Source organism: Lithobates pipiens, unplaced genomic scaffold, assembly GCF_037356315.1.
Source record: "Lithobates pipiens isolate NorthernLeopardFrog02 unplaced genomic scaffold, aLitPip1_a1.2 Scaffold_18, whole genome shotgun sequence".
NCBI lineage: Eukaryota > Metazoa > Chordata > Amphibia > Anura > Ranidae > Lithobates > Lithobates pipiens.
In genome coordinates, this window is record NW_027507758.1 from 633123357 (window position 1) to 633142195 (window position 18839).

The 18839-nt window shown below is 45.9% G+C and overlaps 1 protein-coding gene across 1 annotated transcript in view; it reads right to left on the bottom strand.

Moving 5' to 3' along the window:
• The window catches only part of LOC143986885 (uncharacterized), a 159558-nt gene that overhangs the window by 138685 nt on the left and 2034 nt on the right, over positions 1-18839 (bottom strand). Inside the window, exons 2-8 of the mRNA XM_077485291.1 lie at positions 13824-13945; positions 13612-13735; positions 13398-13495; positions 13081-13308; positions 12829-12970; positions 10374-11616; positions 412-427 (exon numbers count right to left, since the gene is read on the bottom strand). Of these exons, the coding sequence (XP_077341417.1) occupies positions 412-427; positions 10374-11616; positions 12829-12970; positions 13081-13308; positions 13398-13495; positions 13612-13696 (1812 nt within the window). The 5' untranslated portion in view covers positions 13697-13735; positions 13824-13945. The remainder of the gene's footprint in view (positions 1-411; positions 428-10373; positions 11617-12828; positions 12971-13080; positions 13309-13397; positions 13496-13611; positions 13736-13823; positions 13946-18839) is intronic.

Here is an 18839-nt window from a genome sequence, read left to right on the forward strand (position 1 = left end):
AGACAGAGTTTCCATGGGGGGTTGTTCAATATATGAACACCATCTGGTAAAGAACCTTTCTGTGGGGCCATAGTTCTGTGATTCTATGTCTAGTTTTCTCTGTAAAGAAGTTTCGGAGGGTCCCTTTTAACTGCAGTAACCATAGGTGGAGAGGAAGATGTCCCCACCTTCCATATGTTCTTGCAGGCTGCTAAGAGGCATAAATGTGTCCATTGGGAAGCAAAAACACTGTGTTCCCCAGAACGTGTGTGTGTCCAGGTGCATTATAACTCTATAACAATAGTAAGAGAGGTGTCTTGGGAAACAGCCACTCAGTGATGCCAGAAATGAAGGTGATAACTCGGTCCCAGAAGGTTGATATTGGAGAGCACAGCCAAAAGCGGTGGGACGGTGAGGGCTTGTAAATCCTACCTTGGGAGGCACCTTCCTGGATGAGGAGTAACATTTGAAAAAAAGATAAATGGCCTGTGTATCAATTTATACTGAGTTTCTCGTCACAGTTCATTGATGATGATATAATGGCCAATTTTCAGATAGCCCTTCAGAATCATGTCACCCAGATTGTCTTCCAGAAGGTCCTTATGCAATTTCATAAAAAGTGTTTCGGCCGTGGCTGTCGATTGCAGCGATTTATACACCTCTGAGATGGAGTTGACGTGTCTATTGCGTAAACTATCGATCGGAATCTTTTCTAATGCCACGTACACACGACTGGACTTTTTGACAGCAAAGGTCCGATGGAACGAGTCCGTCGGACAATTCGATCGTGTTTGGGCTCCATCGGACCTTTGCTTGCCAAAAATCCGGTGGACTTTAGAAATAGAACATGTTTTACATTTTTCCACCTGAACTCCGCTGGACCGAGAAATTTGTTTGTGGGTATGCTAATCCCGACGGACAAAAAACAACGCTAGGGCAACTATTGGTTACTGGCTATGAACTTCCTTATTCTAGTCCGGTCGTACGTCATCACTAGTGATGGACGAACTTCCGACGGGACGCTTCGCGAACGCGGACCGCGAACACGGCCGATAGTTCGCGAACCGGAACGTTCGCGGCGGGCCCCATTGACTTCAATGGGAGGCAAACTTCGCAGACCTACAGGTCAAATTTGCAGCCACAAAATAATTAATAGCTGTGCAAACATAGTCCCACCACATGGCCAATGACATAACACATGTATGAGGTGAATCTGGGATCGACAACTACAAGCATTCTTTTTTTATATGGGAAATTGTTGAGACAATTCAGGACTGTGGAGCGCATGAAGGCAATGGAGGAGAGGGAAGGTCAGGGACCAGGGTAGGCAAAGAAGAGGGTGCAGGAGATGATCACCAGCAGCGTGACATACAGCAATGACACCTGCACCGTGATAGAGTCATCTGACAACAGCAACGTAATAGAGAGCACTGACATCAGCAGCGTGACATAAAGCACTAACACCAGCCCCGTGATATACAGCACTGACAGCAGCACCGTGATATACAGCACTGACATCAGCAGCGTGACATAAAGCACTAACACCAGCACCGTGATATACAGCACTGACATCAGCAGCGTGACATAAAGCACTAACACCAGCACCGTGAAATGCAGCACTGACAGCACCACCGTGATAGAGAGCACTGACATCAGCAGCGTGACATACAGCAATGACACCTGCACTGTGATAAAGTCATCTGACAACAGCACCGTGATAGAGAGCACTGACATCAGCAGCGTGACATAAAGCACTAACACCAGCACCGTGATATACAGCACTGACAGCAGCACCGTGATAAAGAGTACTGACATCAGCACCGTGATATACAGCACTGACACCTGCACCGTAAGCAGCCCCAGGAGGAAGTCAGCATAGCACATGGATGGTGGGAGCCCCTCATAATGAGCATAGCACAGGGATGGTGGGAGCCCCTCATAATGAGCATAGCACAGGGATGGTGGGAGCCCCTCATAATAAGCAGCCCCAGGAGGATGTCAGCATAGCACAGGGATGGTGGGAGCCCCTCATAATGAGCATAGCACAGGGATGGTGGGAGCCCCTCATAATGAGCATAGCACAGGGATGGTGGGAGCACCTCAAAATATGCACAGCAGAGGTACAGCCCCAGGAGGATGTCAGCACAGCACAGGGATGGTGGGAGCCCCTCATAATAAGCAGCCCCAGTAGAAATATAACACCGCTCAACCTCTTCAAAGAGGAGGGTACGGGCATATAGTACGGTGTGCTTTTTTTGGACAAGGAAGTGAGCCAAATGAAGAAAGAAGGTCTCTGTGCTCGATTTAAAAAATTGTTTATAGACATATACATGGTCTACTGGTCACGTGTTGAATTCCTCCGAGATCCATGCCTCATTCATTTTTAGAAATGTGAGGTAGTTAACACTGTCGTGAGCTAGGCGAGTACGCTTATCGGTCACGATCCCCCCTGCTGCGCTGAACATCCTTTCGGACAGGACACTGGACGAGGGGCAAGCCAACAGTTCGATTGCAAATTGGGCAAGCTATGGCCAGAGGTCAAGCCTGTCCACCCAGTAGTCCAGGGGTTCATCACTCATCAGAGCGTCCAAATCGGCCGTTAACCCAATGTAGTCGGACACCTGACGGTCTAGGCGTTCCCTGATGCTGGATCTGGATGACACCTGTCGATGGGTCGGCTGAAAGAATGACCTCATATCCGAAGTCACCAACACATCTTCAAACCGGCCTCTTCTTGCAGGCGCTGTTGGATTGGTACCCGCAACTCCTTCTCTGGGAGTGGGAATTGCTCCTCTGCCAGTGCACGCAAAAGCAGAATGCAGCATTTCTCGAAGCAAGGCTTGGAAGTGCTCCATTCTGCCAGTCCTCTGTGACGGCGGTAACATTTCCGCCATTTTGTGTTTGTACCGGGGGTCTAAGTACGTTGCCACCCAGTACTGGTCCTTTACCCTTATGCTTTTTATACGGGGGTCCCTATTAAAACACTGGAGCATGAAAGCCCCCATTTGCACTAAACTGGAAGCGGTGTGGTGGCCTGGCTCCTGCTCATCATCCAGGATAATGTCGTCCTCTTCATTCTCCTCTCCCCATCCACGCACAACAGGGATCCCAGAAAGGTTTAAAGCATGCTCTTCTTGCTCCTCATCCGCCCCGGCACCATCCTCCTCTGACTCCTCTTCAGACTCCTGTTGTTGACTTGTCTCAGATAGAGTAGCCCCCCCTGGGAATTCATCCAGCATTGCGACTTCCTCATCTTCCTGCTCCTCCACAGCTTGATCAATGACACGACGCAATGCACGCTCCATAAAGAAGGCATAGGGTACCATGTCACTGATGGCGCCATGGCTGCGACTGACCAGTTTGGTGATCTCCTCAAATGGGCGCAGAAGTCTGCATGTGTCGCGCATGAGCAGCCACTGGCGCAGTGAAAAAAAACCCAGCTCCCCAGAACCGGTTCTGCCGCAGAGTTCATACAGGTAGACGTTAACTGCACGTTTCTGCTGGAGCAGCCTATCAAGCATATAGAAGGTTGAGTTCCATTGCGTCGGGCAATCGCAAATAAGACTTCTGACCGGCAGATTGTGTCGCCGCTGAATGTCAGCAAGGCGAGCCATGGCCGTGTAAGATCTTCTGAAATGGGCCGAGATTTTCCTTGCCTGCCGCAAGATGTCCTGGACCCCAGGGTATTTGACAAGGAATCGCTGCATGACCAAGTTTAAGACGTGTGGCACGTGCGTGATTTTGCCCTGTTTCAATGCACTAAGCAGATTGGCACCGTTGTCACACACCACTTTACCAACTGTCAAATTGAGCGGTGTTAGCCACTGATCTGCCTGTGAACGCAATGCTGAAAGGAGTGCCAGGCCAGTGTGGCTCTTGGCTTCCAGGCACAACAGACGCAGCACGGCATGGCAACGTCTCACCTGGCATGTCGAATAGGTTCTGGGGAGCTTGGGCGGCGCAGCGGAAGAGATGCTAGCAGCGGAAAAGGAGGAGTCAGCCGAGGAGGAGAGGGAGGAGGATGGAGTAGGAGGAGGAGAAGAAAAGTCAGGCCTGCATGCAATCCGTGGCGGTAAAACCAAATCTACACGGGTGCCACGGGTTACATGCTTGACGGCCGTCAGAAGGTTCACCCAGTGGGCAGTAAAAGTGATATACCTTCCCTGCCCGTGTTTGCTAGACCACGTGTCTGTGGTCAGATGTATCTTGGCACCGACACTGTGTGCCAGAGATACATTCACTTGCCGCTGAACATGGCCATATAGCTCTGGGATGCCCTTCTCTGAGAAATACTTCCTTCCTGGGACCTTCCATTGTGGTGTTCCAATGGCCACAAATTTGCGAAAGGCCTCCGAGTCCACCAGTTTATATGGCAGTAGTTGGCGGGCTATGAGTTCTGACAAGCCAGCCGTCAACCGTTGGGCAAGAGGGTTATCCGGCGTTATCATTTTTTTACGCTCAAACATTAGGCCCACGGAAGCCTGCCTTTTTGCAGAAAATCGTGAGCTTGGCGTGATGGAAGGTAGGAGTGGAGGACAATTGTGAGGAGAGAGGAGAAGGAGAAGTAGAAGACGAGGCTGGACGGTGAGAGCCTGGAGTGTGGCTTTGTGTGCTCCGTTGCTCCCACTGGGCTCGGTGATGGCTGCTCATGTGCCTTCTTAAGGCGGTCGTCCCTAGGTGAGTGTTGGGCTTACCGCGATGAATGCGTTGACTGCAAAGAGTGCAGATGGCAACGCTATTGTCAGCAGCGGACACGTTAAAAAAAGCCCACACTGCGGAGCCATGTGCCGGTGTCCTGGGCGCGCCAGATGTGACCGTACATGGTCGATGACTCGCTCCTGATACATTTGCAGTCTGCTTTGTCCCTCCTGTGCAATGTAAGTTATTCCTGCTTCTCCTCTCTATCTGCTGGTCCACATCTCCCTCTGAACTCCCCTCCTCTTCCTCTCTTGTGGGCACCCACGTGACATCACTAGACACATCATAATCAACGTCACCTTCCCCACCGCTATAAGTAGAGATCTCGGAGTAGGCAGCAACACCGGGGACCAACCTCCTCTTTGGGCTGGGTACTGTCGTCAGACTGCTGAGTAGCGGTTGTTGTTACCTCCTCTTCCTGATCCAATACCAAGAGTGGCTGCGCATCAGAAATGTCTTGATATGGATCGGAAAATAATTCCTGTGACTCAAGCGGAAGGTATATGGTGGTGGTGTTGGTGGTAGTGTCTTTGGGGGTGCACATAGCAGAGAAGAAGAGAAGAAGAGGGTGCAGATCGAGAGGATGAGGAGGGTGCAGAAGAGTAAGGCTGAGTGAACCACTCAACCAAGTCTGGTGCATCCTTTAAAGTAATTGAACGCACCTTCTGCAACTTCCCACTTTGGCTCAAGCCTGTTGCTCCTACCCTACCCCTACCACCCCTGCGGAAGGGCCTGCCTCTTCCTCTGCCTGTCATTTTTTAAATGACCCTGTGACAAAACTCTCAGTCCCTATACCGATGAAGGACTGCTGCAGTATAGGGCAGCGGTCAGCAGTAGTGCACCTCAACCCTATGTATTGTGGACCTATACCAGTCCTTATAGAATGGCAGACTGTACCTCACTCAACCCTATGTACTGTAGTACCCTATACCTTACCAGTCCTTATAAGGACTTTTGTGGACCAAGTAGGTTGTGTGAGAGTGATTAGCAGACTGTACGTCAGTCCCTATACCGATGAAGGACTGCTGCAGTATAGGGCAGCGGTCAGCAGTAGTGCACCTCAACCCTATGTATTGTGGACCTATACCAGTCCTTATAGAATGGCAGACTGTACCTCACTCAACCCTATGTACTGTAGTACCCTATACCTTACCAGTCCTTATAAGGACTTTTGTGGACCAAGTAGGTTGTGTGAGAGTGATTAGCAGACTGTACGTCAGTCCCTATACCGATGAAGGACTGCTGCAGTATAGGGCAGCGGTCAGCAGTAGTGCACCTCAACCCTATGTATTGTGGACCTATACCAGTCCTTATAGAGTAGCAGACTGTACCTCACTCAACCCTATGTGCTGTAGCACCCTATACCTTACCAGTCCTTATAAGGAATTTTTTTTGGACCAAGTAGGTTGTGTGTGAGTGATTAGCAGCCTGTACGTCAGTCCCTATACCGATGAAGGACTGCTGCAGTATAGGGCAGCGGTCAGCAGTAGTGCACCTCAACCCTATGTATTGTGGACCTATACCAGTCCTTATAGAATGGCAGACTGTACCTCACTCAACCCTATGTACTGTAGAACCCTAGACAGACCAAGTTACCAGTCCTTATAAGGACCTTTGTGGAACAAGTAGGTTGTGACTGATTAGCAGACTGTACGTCAGTCCCTATACCGATGAAGGACTGCTGCAGTATAGGGCAGCGGTCAGCAGTAGTGCACCTCAACCCTATGTATTGTGGACCTATACCAGTCCTTATAGAATAGCAGACTGTACCTCACTCAACCCTATGTACTATAGCACCCTACACCAGGTTATTACCAGTCCTTATAAAGGACCTTTGTGGAACAAGTAGGTTGTGAATGATTAGCAGACTGCAGCAGAAGGGCAGCAGTCAAGTATAATATTCTTTCTATATTTGGAAGAAAGAATATTATACGTGTACAAGCCTATTACCATACCACTGATACCAGTCCTGAAAAGAACCTTTGTGGAACTAATAGTAACAGCTACTGATTAAACTGACCCTCACTGCCTCACACACTGCTTCCTGCCTGTCCCTATATAAACTGACAAAACAGAGGCTACTGGAACAATAATTGAAATAGCACTTTTGTGGACCTGATAGTAACAGCTAATGACTAAACTGACTCTCCCTGCAGTCCCTTTCTCTAATCTGACAAAAGACACTCAGGCTGCTGCAACAATCACTAGCACTGCACTGCCTATCCTAAACTACACCTAACACCTATACCAGTCCTGAAAAGAACTTTTGTGTACCAAATAGCTAGCGATTTGGGTCACTGTAATCTCTCCCTGCTCCACACAGCAACCTCTCCCTATAGTGACAGAAGAAAGAATGTAAAATGGCCGCCGGATCGGGTGTATTTATAAGTTAGGGGGAATGTCCAAGTGTCCATGTGCTGTAATGTCTCAATTGGTTGTCCTGTACTCCATGATGGATGTGTCATCATAGGTCAAAGTTCTTTTACACAGTAAACACGGAAGTCTGCCGGGTGAACGGCGCCAATAGTCCGCCGAACGGGTGGACCGCGAACAGCCGAAATTCGCCGTGAAACGACCGCCGGGCGAACCGTTCGGCCATCACTAATGCTGAGTAGGTGTCTTAGGTTTGCCTGGATCCAATCCCTTAGGATGCTTACTGCCCACAGCTCCTGTATCTTCCACTTAGAGCCCCCTGGCGCTCTGAGCTGGACCTGGACCTTGTAAAAGACTGCCAGAAACTTTCGTGCCACTATGTAAATAGTACACCAAGTCTGGTTTTCCCAGAGCCCAGTCTTCCAACAGGAGAGGACTTACAGGCAAAACCTCGTTTCTTCGGATGGTGAGGCCCGGGTTTCATATCATCTTGGGAGTCAAATATCAGCCTGAGATATGGACTTGGTTATCATAGTCCTTAGACCCCGGCAGGGACCTGCACAGAGCTTTCTTCATAGCACATGTTTTACGTGACCAACCACCTTAGACACTGGCGAAAAAACTGAGGTGCCTCCCATATGGGAGGGGTTATATAGGGGAGGAATTCTGCTTAATTGGGGGTTAACCAGTGTCCAATCACCAGAGGTGCCTATATAACCCACTATGTAATGAAGCTCCTGTGTCCCTTGATGTATGATCAAGAAATATATATTTTTTAAATGGTACAAATTTACATTTAAACCCAGTCACATAACCCACGCTAAAAAAAAAAAAAAAAAACTTAAGGCCCTGCCGCCACATATACACATGTACAAACACACACTCACACATTGTGGTGCCCACGCCTGAAAACATTGATTGTGATACACGTGTTACATATCACCACGCAAGGCAGAATGAGAGGAATAATTCTATCCCCAGACCTCTTCCATAACACTTATCTGATGACCTATAGGGGGCTTTTAAAGCATCGCCTCTAGAAAATATAGGGTACTGAAATTTGCCACCATTTCACAGGCGCACACAAATTTAAGGTTTGAAATGTTGGGTATATATTTACAGTACTCGGTGCAACTTCGGCGTTTATATTTTACAAAAAATTGGGTGATTTATTGTCTTTTTGTGCCCCTGAAATGAACTTGTTTTGACTGAAATTTTGCATTTCCCAGACTTTTGTGGTAATATGTGTCAAAAAAAAATTGGAATTACCACTATTTTATTCTCTAGGGCAGTGATTCTCAACCAGGGTTCCTCCAGAGGTTGCTAGGGGTTCCTTCAGCATTGGGAAATTTCTGCCTCCCGGATAAGTTCCCACCGACACCATTGATCTTTTTAACTATCTGTAAGGAGGTAATTCTTCCCAATGACCACAAGTGTAAGCCCTTGTACACACGGTTGGAGATTCCGACGGTCCGTGCGGTCTGCATCGGACTGTTTCCGTCAGAATATCCGACGGACCAAGTTTTCCAACTTGCCGGTAAAATTTTCCGTCAAAATGCTCCGATCGGACATACTCCAATCATGTGTAGCCTACTCAGAAGGACAAAGTGCCACGCATGCTCAGATCAAATTCCTAGACCAAAGCTATTGGCTACTAGCCTGAACGTAGTCCCGTCGTAACAAAATAACGTCATCACGTTATGTACAATCGGATTTTCCGACAACTTAGTCCGACCGTGTGTATGCAACATCACTTCCGGACCTCTTCCGGAATTAATCCGTTGGAATTCCTCGGTTGTCAGAATCTCCGACCGTGTGTACAAGGGCTAAGGACCATTCTTCCCACTAACCATCACACTAATGTATCATGAGTTGTAGATTTCACATTTTTAGCTGGGGTTCCCTGAGCCCGGAGAACTATTTCAAGGGTTCCTCTGTGCTGAAAAGGTTGAGAAAGGCTGCTCTAGGGTGTCTGCTTTCAGAAAATATATCATGTTTTGGGGGTTTAATATAATCTTAAGGCCCAAAATGATTTTTTAACTCATTCCCGCCCGGCCAATAGCAGAATGACGGCCAGCCGGGGGGTTCCATTATCCTGAGTGGATGTCATATGAGGTCCAGAAGAATAAGCTGCTCGGGTGCGTGGCATTCGGTGGTGCGGTGTGTCGCTCTGAAACAACGCATCTCCATTCTCAGTAAAAAGCCTATGACGTTGGCTCTATACCATGTGATCAGTTGTGTCCAATCAAAGATAATCACAACATAATCAGGAAGTGCAGGTTATCGGCTTTCCTTTATTAATGCTGACAAGGCACGAGTAGAGGAGAGCCAATCAGCGTCTCTCCTGACAGGGGGGATCTGCACTGATATTCAGCATTGATTATCAGTACAGGCCCACCAGTGCCCATTAGGGATGCTTGTCAGTACCTCCTCATCAGTGCTTCATATTAGTGCCTCCTCATCAGTGCCCATCAGTGAAGGAGAAAACTTACTTCTTTACAAGATTTTATAACAAAAACAAAGAAAACCTTTTTTTTTTTTTTTGAATGTTCTGTATTATTTTATTTGTAGCACAAAAAATACAAACCCCGGTGGTGATCAAATACCACTAAAATAAAGCTCTATTTGTGGGAAAAATTACAAAAATGTCATATGGGTATATTGTTACATGACCGCGCAATTGTCATTCAAAGTGTGGGAGCGCTGAAAGTTGAAAATTGGCCTGGGCTCAAAGGGGGGCGAAAGTGTCCGGCATTGAAGGGGTTAAACGTGGGCAAAAAAAAAATATGCAAAACCGTCTCTGGCAGGGCAAAAGGGTTAAAGGAAACGTTCACCTTGGGGAAGATGTTACATGTTCCTGTAGCAGCTCAGAGATCCGAGTCCTCTGTGTGACAGCAGTGCGGGGAGAAGTTCCCCGTACCGGCTGTCACTTTATGAAAAGAGCGCTGCCGTGCCATTCATTCACAGAGTTCTCTCCTTTGCCGATGTCGGCTTGTAGTTTTTAATGATCTCCCACACCGCTGCTGAGCTCTCTGGTAGATGAGGAACAAGGAGATTGGGACCCGATTTAGTCCCTTGGACAAGTAGTTTTTTCAAAAAATGTCCACATCCCTGGAACTGTTTCTTACTCGATGAAGATCAGCCATGGAGTATATCTGAGGTGTATATCAGGGTGTGCTTCTTCCCCACATGAGAGCTGTGATGTCCAGCAACATTCATATAGAAGACATTTCCCACACTCAATGCACTAATACACTTCGAGGGTTGTGTGGGGTCCCTGATGTACAGGAAGACAGGACTTCAGTGAGGAACAATTCCATCACTCAGGACAGGACAGTGGTTTCTCCCTTGTGTGAGATCTCTGATGTCTGTAAAGATTTGACTTATCTGAAAAACATTTCTCACACTCAGGACAGGAATACGGCTTGTTCTCTGTGTGAGATCTCTGATGTGTGTAAAGATTGGACTTCTGAGAAAAACATTTCCCACACTCAGGGCAGGAATACGGCTTCTCTCCTGTGTGAGATCTCTGATGTGTGTAAAGATGGGACTTCTGTGAGAAACATTTCCCGCACTCAGGACAGGAATACGGCTTCTCCCCCGTATGAGATCTCTGATGTGTGTGAAGATCGGACTTCATTGAAAAACATTTCCCGCACTCAGGACAGGAATATGGCTTCTCCCCCGTGTGAGATCTCTGATGTTTGTTAAGATTGGACTTCAGTGAAAAACATTTCTTGCACTCAGGACAGGGATACGGCTTCTCCCCTGTGTGAGATCTCTGATGTCTGCTAAAACTGGAGTTGTCTGAAAAACATTTCCCACACTGAGGACAGGAATACGGCTTCTCCCCTGTGTGAGATCTCTGATGTTTGTAAAGACTGGACTTCTGTGAAAAACATTTCCCACACTCAGAACAAGAATAAGGCTTCTCCCCTGTGTGAGATCTCTGATGTGTGTGAAGATCGGACTTCATTGAAAAACATTTCCCGCACTCAGGACAGGAATACGGCTTCTCCCCCGTGTGAGTTCTGTGATGTTTGGTAAGATTGGACTTCACTGAAAAACATTTCCCGCACTCAGGACAGGAATACAGCTTCTCCCCTGTGTGAGATCTCTGATGTGTGACAAGGTCTGATTTTTGTATAAAACATTTCCCACACTCAGGACAGAAATACGGCTTCTGACCCGTGTGAGATCTCTGATGTGTGTAAATATGGGACTTTTGTGAAAAACATTTCCCACACTCAGGACAGGAATAAGGCTTCTCTCCAGTGTGAGTTCTTTTATGTACATTAAGATTGTATTTAGAACCTAAAGACTTCCCGCACTCAGTACAGGTAAAGCTCTTATCTGTTGGAAGGACGGCACCGTCCCTCACAGTCTGAGGTTCCTCAGGATAAGAGGAATACGATGGTCCATCTACACTGTGTGGTGCCGGATGGACATTTGAGGTAGTCGGGTTTTCTCCTGGACTATACTGTGTGATGTCCTCATCTTCTACTTTACAGTCTGGAGACAAAGTGAGACAATCCTCTGAGGTTTTCCTCATCTCCCGTCCATCTACTAAAATAGAAATACAAAGATTATTACTAGACATGAGCTGATTGGTTCCCCTAAACCAGGACTCCGCCCACATCAGGCAGCTTTGTCTCTGAGGATCTTACAATTCCCCCCTCAAGGTAACTAGTAAATGGGTCCTCTGATCTCCTACCAGATCATTTCTTTATTCATGGACCTTAGTCAGAGAGTGAGGAAACAACGAGAACTGTCTTTTATAGGAGTGATAGTGATGAGGGGATTATAGGACAAGTGTCCCCTCCCCCTCTATCACTCATTGCCATCTTCCCAACACAAGAAGTCCTGCACTTCCTTATTTAGTCCATGATTTAGTCATGAATAACAGCGGGGCTGAGCCCCACCAGAGGTCAGAGAGTGAGGATGGGGGGAGAACAACCAAGATGAAGACTGGACTGATCCTGAAGACCCCCATCATTGGGTTATTGACTCCTCCCACATTATCACTTTCTGTTTAAGGTTCCAAAGTTTGAGGATGTTATCACATTATTATCACCATGTAAAAGTCTGTGCTCCAATCACATCATCAGATATAAAATGTCCAGCTGGTAGGAAATGGATGTAATAAAAGAGAATACATATTATGTGTATATATAGCAGTGGGTAGAGGGGAGAGAGCAGAAGTCGGGACTATGTAATGCAGAATATATTGTATAATATAAAGCAGATAGGACTATATAGTATCAGAATGATATAATGTACAAGAGTGTAAAGGTCATGACTGCTAATATTGGTATTCAGTTATAAGCAAAAGCTTAAATGTTTACATGAGACAAGTTGCAGAGGTCCCACACCGCTGCCTCCCATCTCCTGAGACTGCACTCAGTGACTTGGGTCTGAGACTATACAGACATATCCCTCCACCCGACAACAAAGCAAATAACTCTGGGAGAATTGCTCTGCCAGAGATCATGCTATACTTGGGCATAATGCAGAAGACCCACAGCACATGTCCATGGTGTCTAGGTAGAACAACATTGCTGCCAGCTAATTGCCAAAAATCCAGTCTAGATACATAAATTGTGTCGGCAGCACAGAGAAGGAAGATTATCAGAGAGACATACAGGAATACAGGACGGGGAACACAGCTCAGGAAAGGGACCAGGGGATTACAGGCTGATATCACCCAGTCCCCACCCTACTCTGGACCAATCAGTGAGCAGTATGGGTGGAGGAATGTATTTAGTGTTAATGACCCACCTGTGCTGATCTCTGTAGGAGTGTCCTCCTCTATAAATGTCCCCGTTATTCCATCCTCCTCCATAGACTGCTGATCATCCCTCACATACCTCTCTCCTTCTTCTGATTTCACCTCAAATTCTATATCGATTGGATCTCCACTCTAAACCAAGAAAATGAGAGAGAATATCATCTGTAAACTATAAGATTTATTATTGTGACATCACATATAAAAATTCCACACATCATCGCTAGATGCTCCATCCCACCAACCTTGTAACAGTGAGGGATGGTGTGATCTTCCTGTGTGGAATCCCGGGAATACAGAGGACGGGGACATCTCTCTGGTGGGTTTCTGTAGCTGGATGACTCCACCATGGTGTCCTGGTACAGATCTTTGGGTTCTTTTAGAAACTCTGACTCCTCCATCACCCCATCCTCATCATCCTCCTCTTTTATCTCTTCTTTAACTTCAACTTTAGAATCTCTCAGGTTTCCACTCTGAATATAGAATAAAAATGACATCAATGGTAACAATGCAGATAATGTACAGATCCTAATGATACAATCAGTGATTGTTCCTCATCTACCTGATGATGGTGAGGGATGGTGTGATCTTCCTGTGTGGAATCCCGGGAATACAGAGGACGGGGACATCTCTCTGGTGGGTTCCCATTACTGGATCCATCTGTAGGAAACACACACACTGACTGAATACATTGTTTCTATGTGTTTATCAGATGATGGGGGATCTAGGTGGAGCCTCCGTACTGCTCTCTCCTTTACAATAAAGTCTCCTCTTACCCGGTGATGTGAGGGGCGGCTGATTGTCCATCATGACGTCCTTGTAGAGATCCTTGTGTCCTTCTAAATACTCCCACTCCTCCATGGAGAAATAGACAGTGACATCCTGACACCTTATAGGAACCTGACACACACAATGATACAGTCACCATCCAGACACATCCCTTGTCTGTTACTGGATAATGTCCCAGAATTCCCAGAATCCTCCTCACCTCTCCTTCATCATCTATATGGTGACTTCTAGAATCTTCTTTGTATTTCTCTATTCTATCAGGGAGGGAGGTGGAGGCAATGTGATGGTCATATGATCTCCAGACTTCACAGGAGGAAAACTCTAAATAAAAACACAAAAAAGTATATGTAAATGAAATTCTCAGAATCCTCCTCGCCTATCTAGTCAGGTCTGTGTTTTATTAATAGAGATAAGAGTGTTGTCATGTGACCTCCCAGAATCCTCCTCGCCTCTTCAAGCAGTTGTCTATTTATTAAAGGCTCTAAAGATGTAATTTAACTACAACTCTATAGGGTAAAGGCTTGTCGTAAGCAATTCTGGTGTCATTATATACAACATAGGACTAACAGTTCCATTTTGCAAGTGAGGATGCCAAGAGTCCATCCACATCAAGAGCATCAGAAAAAAAAAACATATAGAGGGACTTTGGGAGGAGGGGCTGTGAGGTCAGTGTGATGTCATAGGACATATAGACTCTGGATGGAGGGACATTGGGAGGAGGAGCTGTGAGGTCAGTGTGATGTCATAGGACATATAGACTCTGGATGGAGGGACATTTGGATGGGGAGATTTGAGGGGTCCTCTATATGAGGTTCCTGTGCAAACCAAATCATTGTTCCTGGGTGTGTCCTTCCTCTCCTAAACTGAAGAGTGAACTTTGACCTTCACCATACAGAAATCTGTCAGGAATGTATGAAAGTAAGCTCTCATGTGATCAGGTGACGTGCGGAGGAACGGAGTGTAAATAGCAGACAATGTTCTCCAGAGCTCCTAATGGTGGGGATGGATTTTGCTGAGTGCTGGTGCAAAGTTTCCACCCCCCCCCCCCCCCCAGGATCACTGCAGGTGTGGAGAAAAGCTGTGTATGAAGATATGGAGGAGAGATGAGGAGATCCAGGAATCAGGATAAAGGTCAGGACAAGCAACAGACGAGCGCATCCAAGAGATGAAGCCGGGGTCACTACACAGAAAATCAATCCAAGGAAACAACAGGCAGGACGAGGAATAGCAAGAAAGAGCTCAGAGACAAATAAGAATATTGCTCAGTGAAAGAATATTATTTAAGTCTAATATTCTTGTATCTCAGAGGCGTTTCCGGATGAATAGCATTGATAGTCAAACTGACTTAAATCAAAGTGTGAGTTTATTTGTCACACAGTTGGCATCATAAATACAATGTAAAAAGTATAATAGTTCAGTTCAGTGTAGGTAAAAATATATAAAATAGAATAGTTATAAAACTGTAATAAGCTTATGAAAGCATGTGCTTTATGGCTGCTGCCTTCTGTCCTTGCTGTCTCGTGTGTCCTCCAAGAAGAAGCAGGAAATGACGTGCTTAGACTTCTGGCAGAATTCAGCTGTCCCAATTCATCAATCTCTGTGTGAATATGTCAGTCATCTCTCCAGTGTGTGTCTGTGAGTGTGAGTGTCCATCTTCAATCCGGAAACGTTGGCTTATATGTTATACGTGAACGTCATAACCTCACAAACTTAGAACCTTGTATGGCACACATTCATTTCTGCTAACTTCAGCAATGTGCAATCCAAAAGTAGATACTAACTCAGAGTGTCATATGGAGCTTGATTGACAAGCCCACATGTAACATTCCATAGTTGAAGTAATGTGCTGATCATGTAATGTCATATAACCAAACATTTACATAATATGAACACATATTAGCAACTTTACATTAAAGAGGAAGTAAACCCTGATGGGTTTACTTCCTCTTTTTTTCCCTGCAAAGGTAAAGCATAATGGACTACTATGCATCGCATAGTAGCTCATTATGTGTCACTTACCTGACACAGGAGCCAGCGAAGTCGCCGCTGTCCCCTGTAGTCCGCCGCATCCATGTTGCTTGTGGCGTCTCGCAGCTCCGACGAATCACAGCGGCGCAACCGCGATGACGTCACTCCCGCGCATGCGCACGGGAGCCGCGCCTCGCAGCTCTGCCGCTGTCATACGGCGAAGCCGCGATGACGTCACTCCCGCGCATGCGCACGGGAGTCGACAAATTTGGCAAATCCATTCTTGGATTTGCCGCATTTAGTGCGCATGCGCGCCGCTGTCTACGGCGCATGCGCCGTAGACAGCGGTGCCCATTTTCGGGCAAATATCTCCTAAACCATATAGGTTTAGGAGATATTGCTTGGACCTACAGGTAAGCCTTAATCTAGGCTTACATATAGGTCCAAGTTGTTTGGAAGGGTTTACTTCCTCTTTAAGTAACTATATACCAATACGTATTAATATGACTGAGACTACTCTAAACTTATTTTAACAGGATATAATCCACAATGTATTATTGCTTTAGCTACGTAGACACATGTCTATTTTTGTCTTCTCGTGACATTCTGTACCAAGATACCATATATGTCATACTCAAATTGGCTACATCAGAAACTTATTACTAACTCAGCTTCAGATAGTATTTGATGGTTGCAATTAATGTAATATCATATAACGTAAGGGGATTAAATATAAAAGAAAAAAGATTCAAGATAGATAAAGAACTCCAATTTCTAGGTGGGAATGTGGTTTGTCTCCAAGAGACATATATTACTAATGCATCCCCCGTAAAGCTGCTATCATTTCAATATCCATTATGGTTCTACGGGGACACACCTTCAGCCCACTCAAGAGGCGTAGCTACGGGGTTCGATAGAACAACCAGATTTGAAATAGAGGAGCGATTGGCTGACCCGGAAGGTAGATACTTATTTCTTAGGGGCAAGTTGTTTGATATGAAATGTACTATAGTGAATGTATATGCACCCAACAGAAATCCAGACAGATTCTTAAGGAGTGTACTTGAGAAACTGGAGGGTTTCAAAGCGGGTAAATTAATCATTGCAGGGGACTTGAACTGGACTCTAAATCCTAAACTGGACAACTCGGGGGGCGGTAGTAGGGCGGCAGAGGGGAGATATAGAGCTTTAAAGAGAACCTTAGCCAATGCACAGATTATAGACGCATGGAGAATTTCCCACCCAAAAGAGAGAGATTACACTCACTACTCAGCTCCACATAATTCCTTCGCAAGATTAGATTATATCCTACTTGACCACCAATTAGTCCCAAACCTGAAAAAAGCAGAAATTAAATCAATTACCCTTTCGGACCATGCCCCAGTAGTAATCCAGTTCGAAGTACAGGGAGAGAGTGGAACAGGGAGGACATGGAAATTAAACAATTCTCTACTACAGGATCCGGAAGTTACAGCCAAGATAGAACAGGAACTGATTAGTTTCTATGAACTAAACGATACATCAGATATAATGAGAGCTACCCTGTGGGAAACACACAAAGTAGTCATTAGAGGGGTTTTGATCGGGATTGGAGCAGGGAAGAAAAAGGAAAGGGAACAACAAAAAGTTCACCTATACAGGGAGATTAACAAATTAGAACAGGAAACTAGACCAAAGGGACTAAGGGAGAGACAGGAGTTAAGGGAAAAAAAAAGAGAACTGGAAAAAATTCTGGAACAAGAAAGGGAGTCGGCATTCCATAAAATAAATAGAGAGAGATATCAATGGGGGAACTGGTCGGGAAAATGGATAGCAAAAAGAGTCAAGGATCATAAGAATAGGACCCATATCTCAATGATTAAAGACAAAAGAGGAGAGATTCAATACTCCACTCCAAAAATTGCAGAAAATTTCCACACGTACTATAGTGAGTTGTATAATATAAGAGGGAAAGGGGGAGATAAGGAGACAAGGAAAGGAAAAATAGAGGAGTATCTTCGGGACATGGACTTCCCCAGAGGAGTAAAGGAGGAGATGGAGACATTAGAATCTCCGATAACACCGGAGGAAGTGAGGAGAATAATTAACAATACAGCACTCGGGGGGAGTCCAGGCCCCGATGGATATTCGATTTTGTACTATAAGAAGTTCCAGAAGTTCCTGATTCCAAAACTCTGTGATTACTTCAATGCGGTGGGAGTAGGAGAGAGGTTCCGGGAGGAAGCTCTGTGCGCACACATAACCCTGATTTTGAAAGAGGGTAAGGACCCAGCAGCCGTGGAGAGTTATCGACCGATCTCCCTACTAAACACGGATATAAAGATCTTCTCGAAAATACTGGCAGAAAGACTAAAAACCCTCCTTCCGGAATGGATCCATCCGGATCAGGTGGGGTTTGTCCAGGGGCGAGAAGGGAGAGATAATTCCCTAAAGTCCATAGCATTAATCCAGGAAGCTACTAGGAGAAAGACCCCCACAGTACTGCTGTCAGTAGATGCCGAAAAGGCCTTCGACAGAGTAGAGTGGGAGTTTATAGATAGGATATTAGAATATCTAGGACTGGGAGAAAAGATGCTGAGATGGCTTAAATCTCTATACTTGCAGCCAACAGCGAGAATTAGAGTGAACGGATCCCTGTCTCGCCCCCTGCAACTGTTCAATGGGACGAGGCAGGGATGCCCCCTTTCACCGATTCTGTTCGTGATCTCATTGGAACCACTGTTGGTTGCAATAAGGAGGAACCAGGATATACGGGGCCTTCGGGTAGGTGGGAGGGAATATAAAATCTCTGCATTTGCAGATGATGTACTGGTGTACATAGTCAATCCAATTACAACAATTCCACCCCTCCTTAAAGAGTTCGAACAGTTTGGCCACTTATCAAACTTTAAAATAAATGCGACCAAATCGGAAATCCTAAACGTAAATTTAACGCAGGTAGAACAGACAGCGCTAAGCTCCCAGCTACCATTTAAATGGTGTAAAGGAGAGCTGACCTACCTGGGTATAAAGTTGACGGCACAAACGGTTAACCTCTACGGGGCTAACTATTTACCTCTATTGAACAAAATTAAGGACAAGTTAAATAAAATGAGATATAAAGCTCTCACTTGGATGGGGAGGATAAATACAATAAAGATATTCATATTACCATTGGTAATTTATACGCTCCAAATGATCCCTATCCCCCTGCCCATAAGCTACCTGGGAAAGGTCAAATCAATGATTTTGTCGTTTATATGGGCTC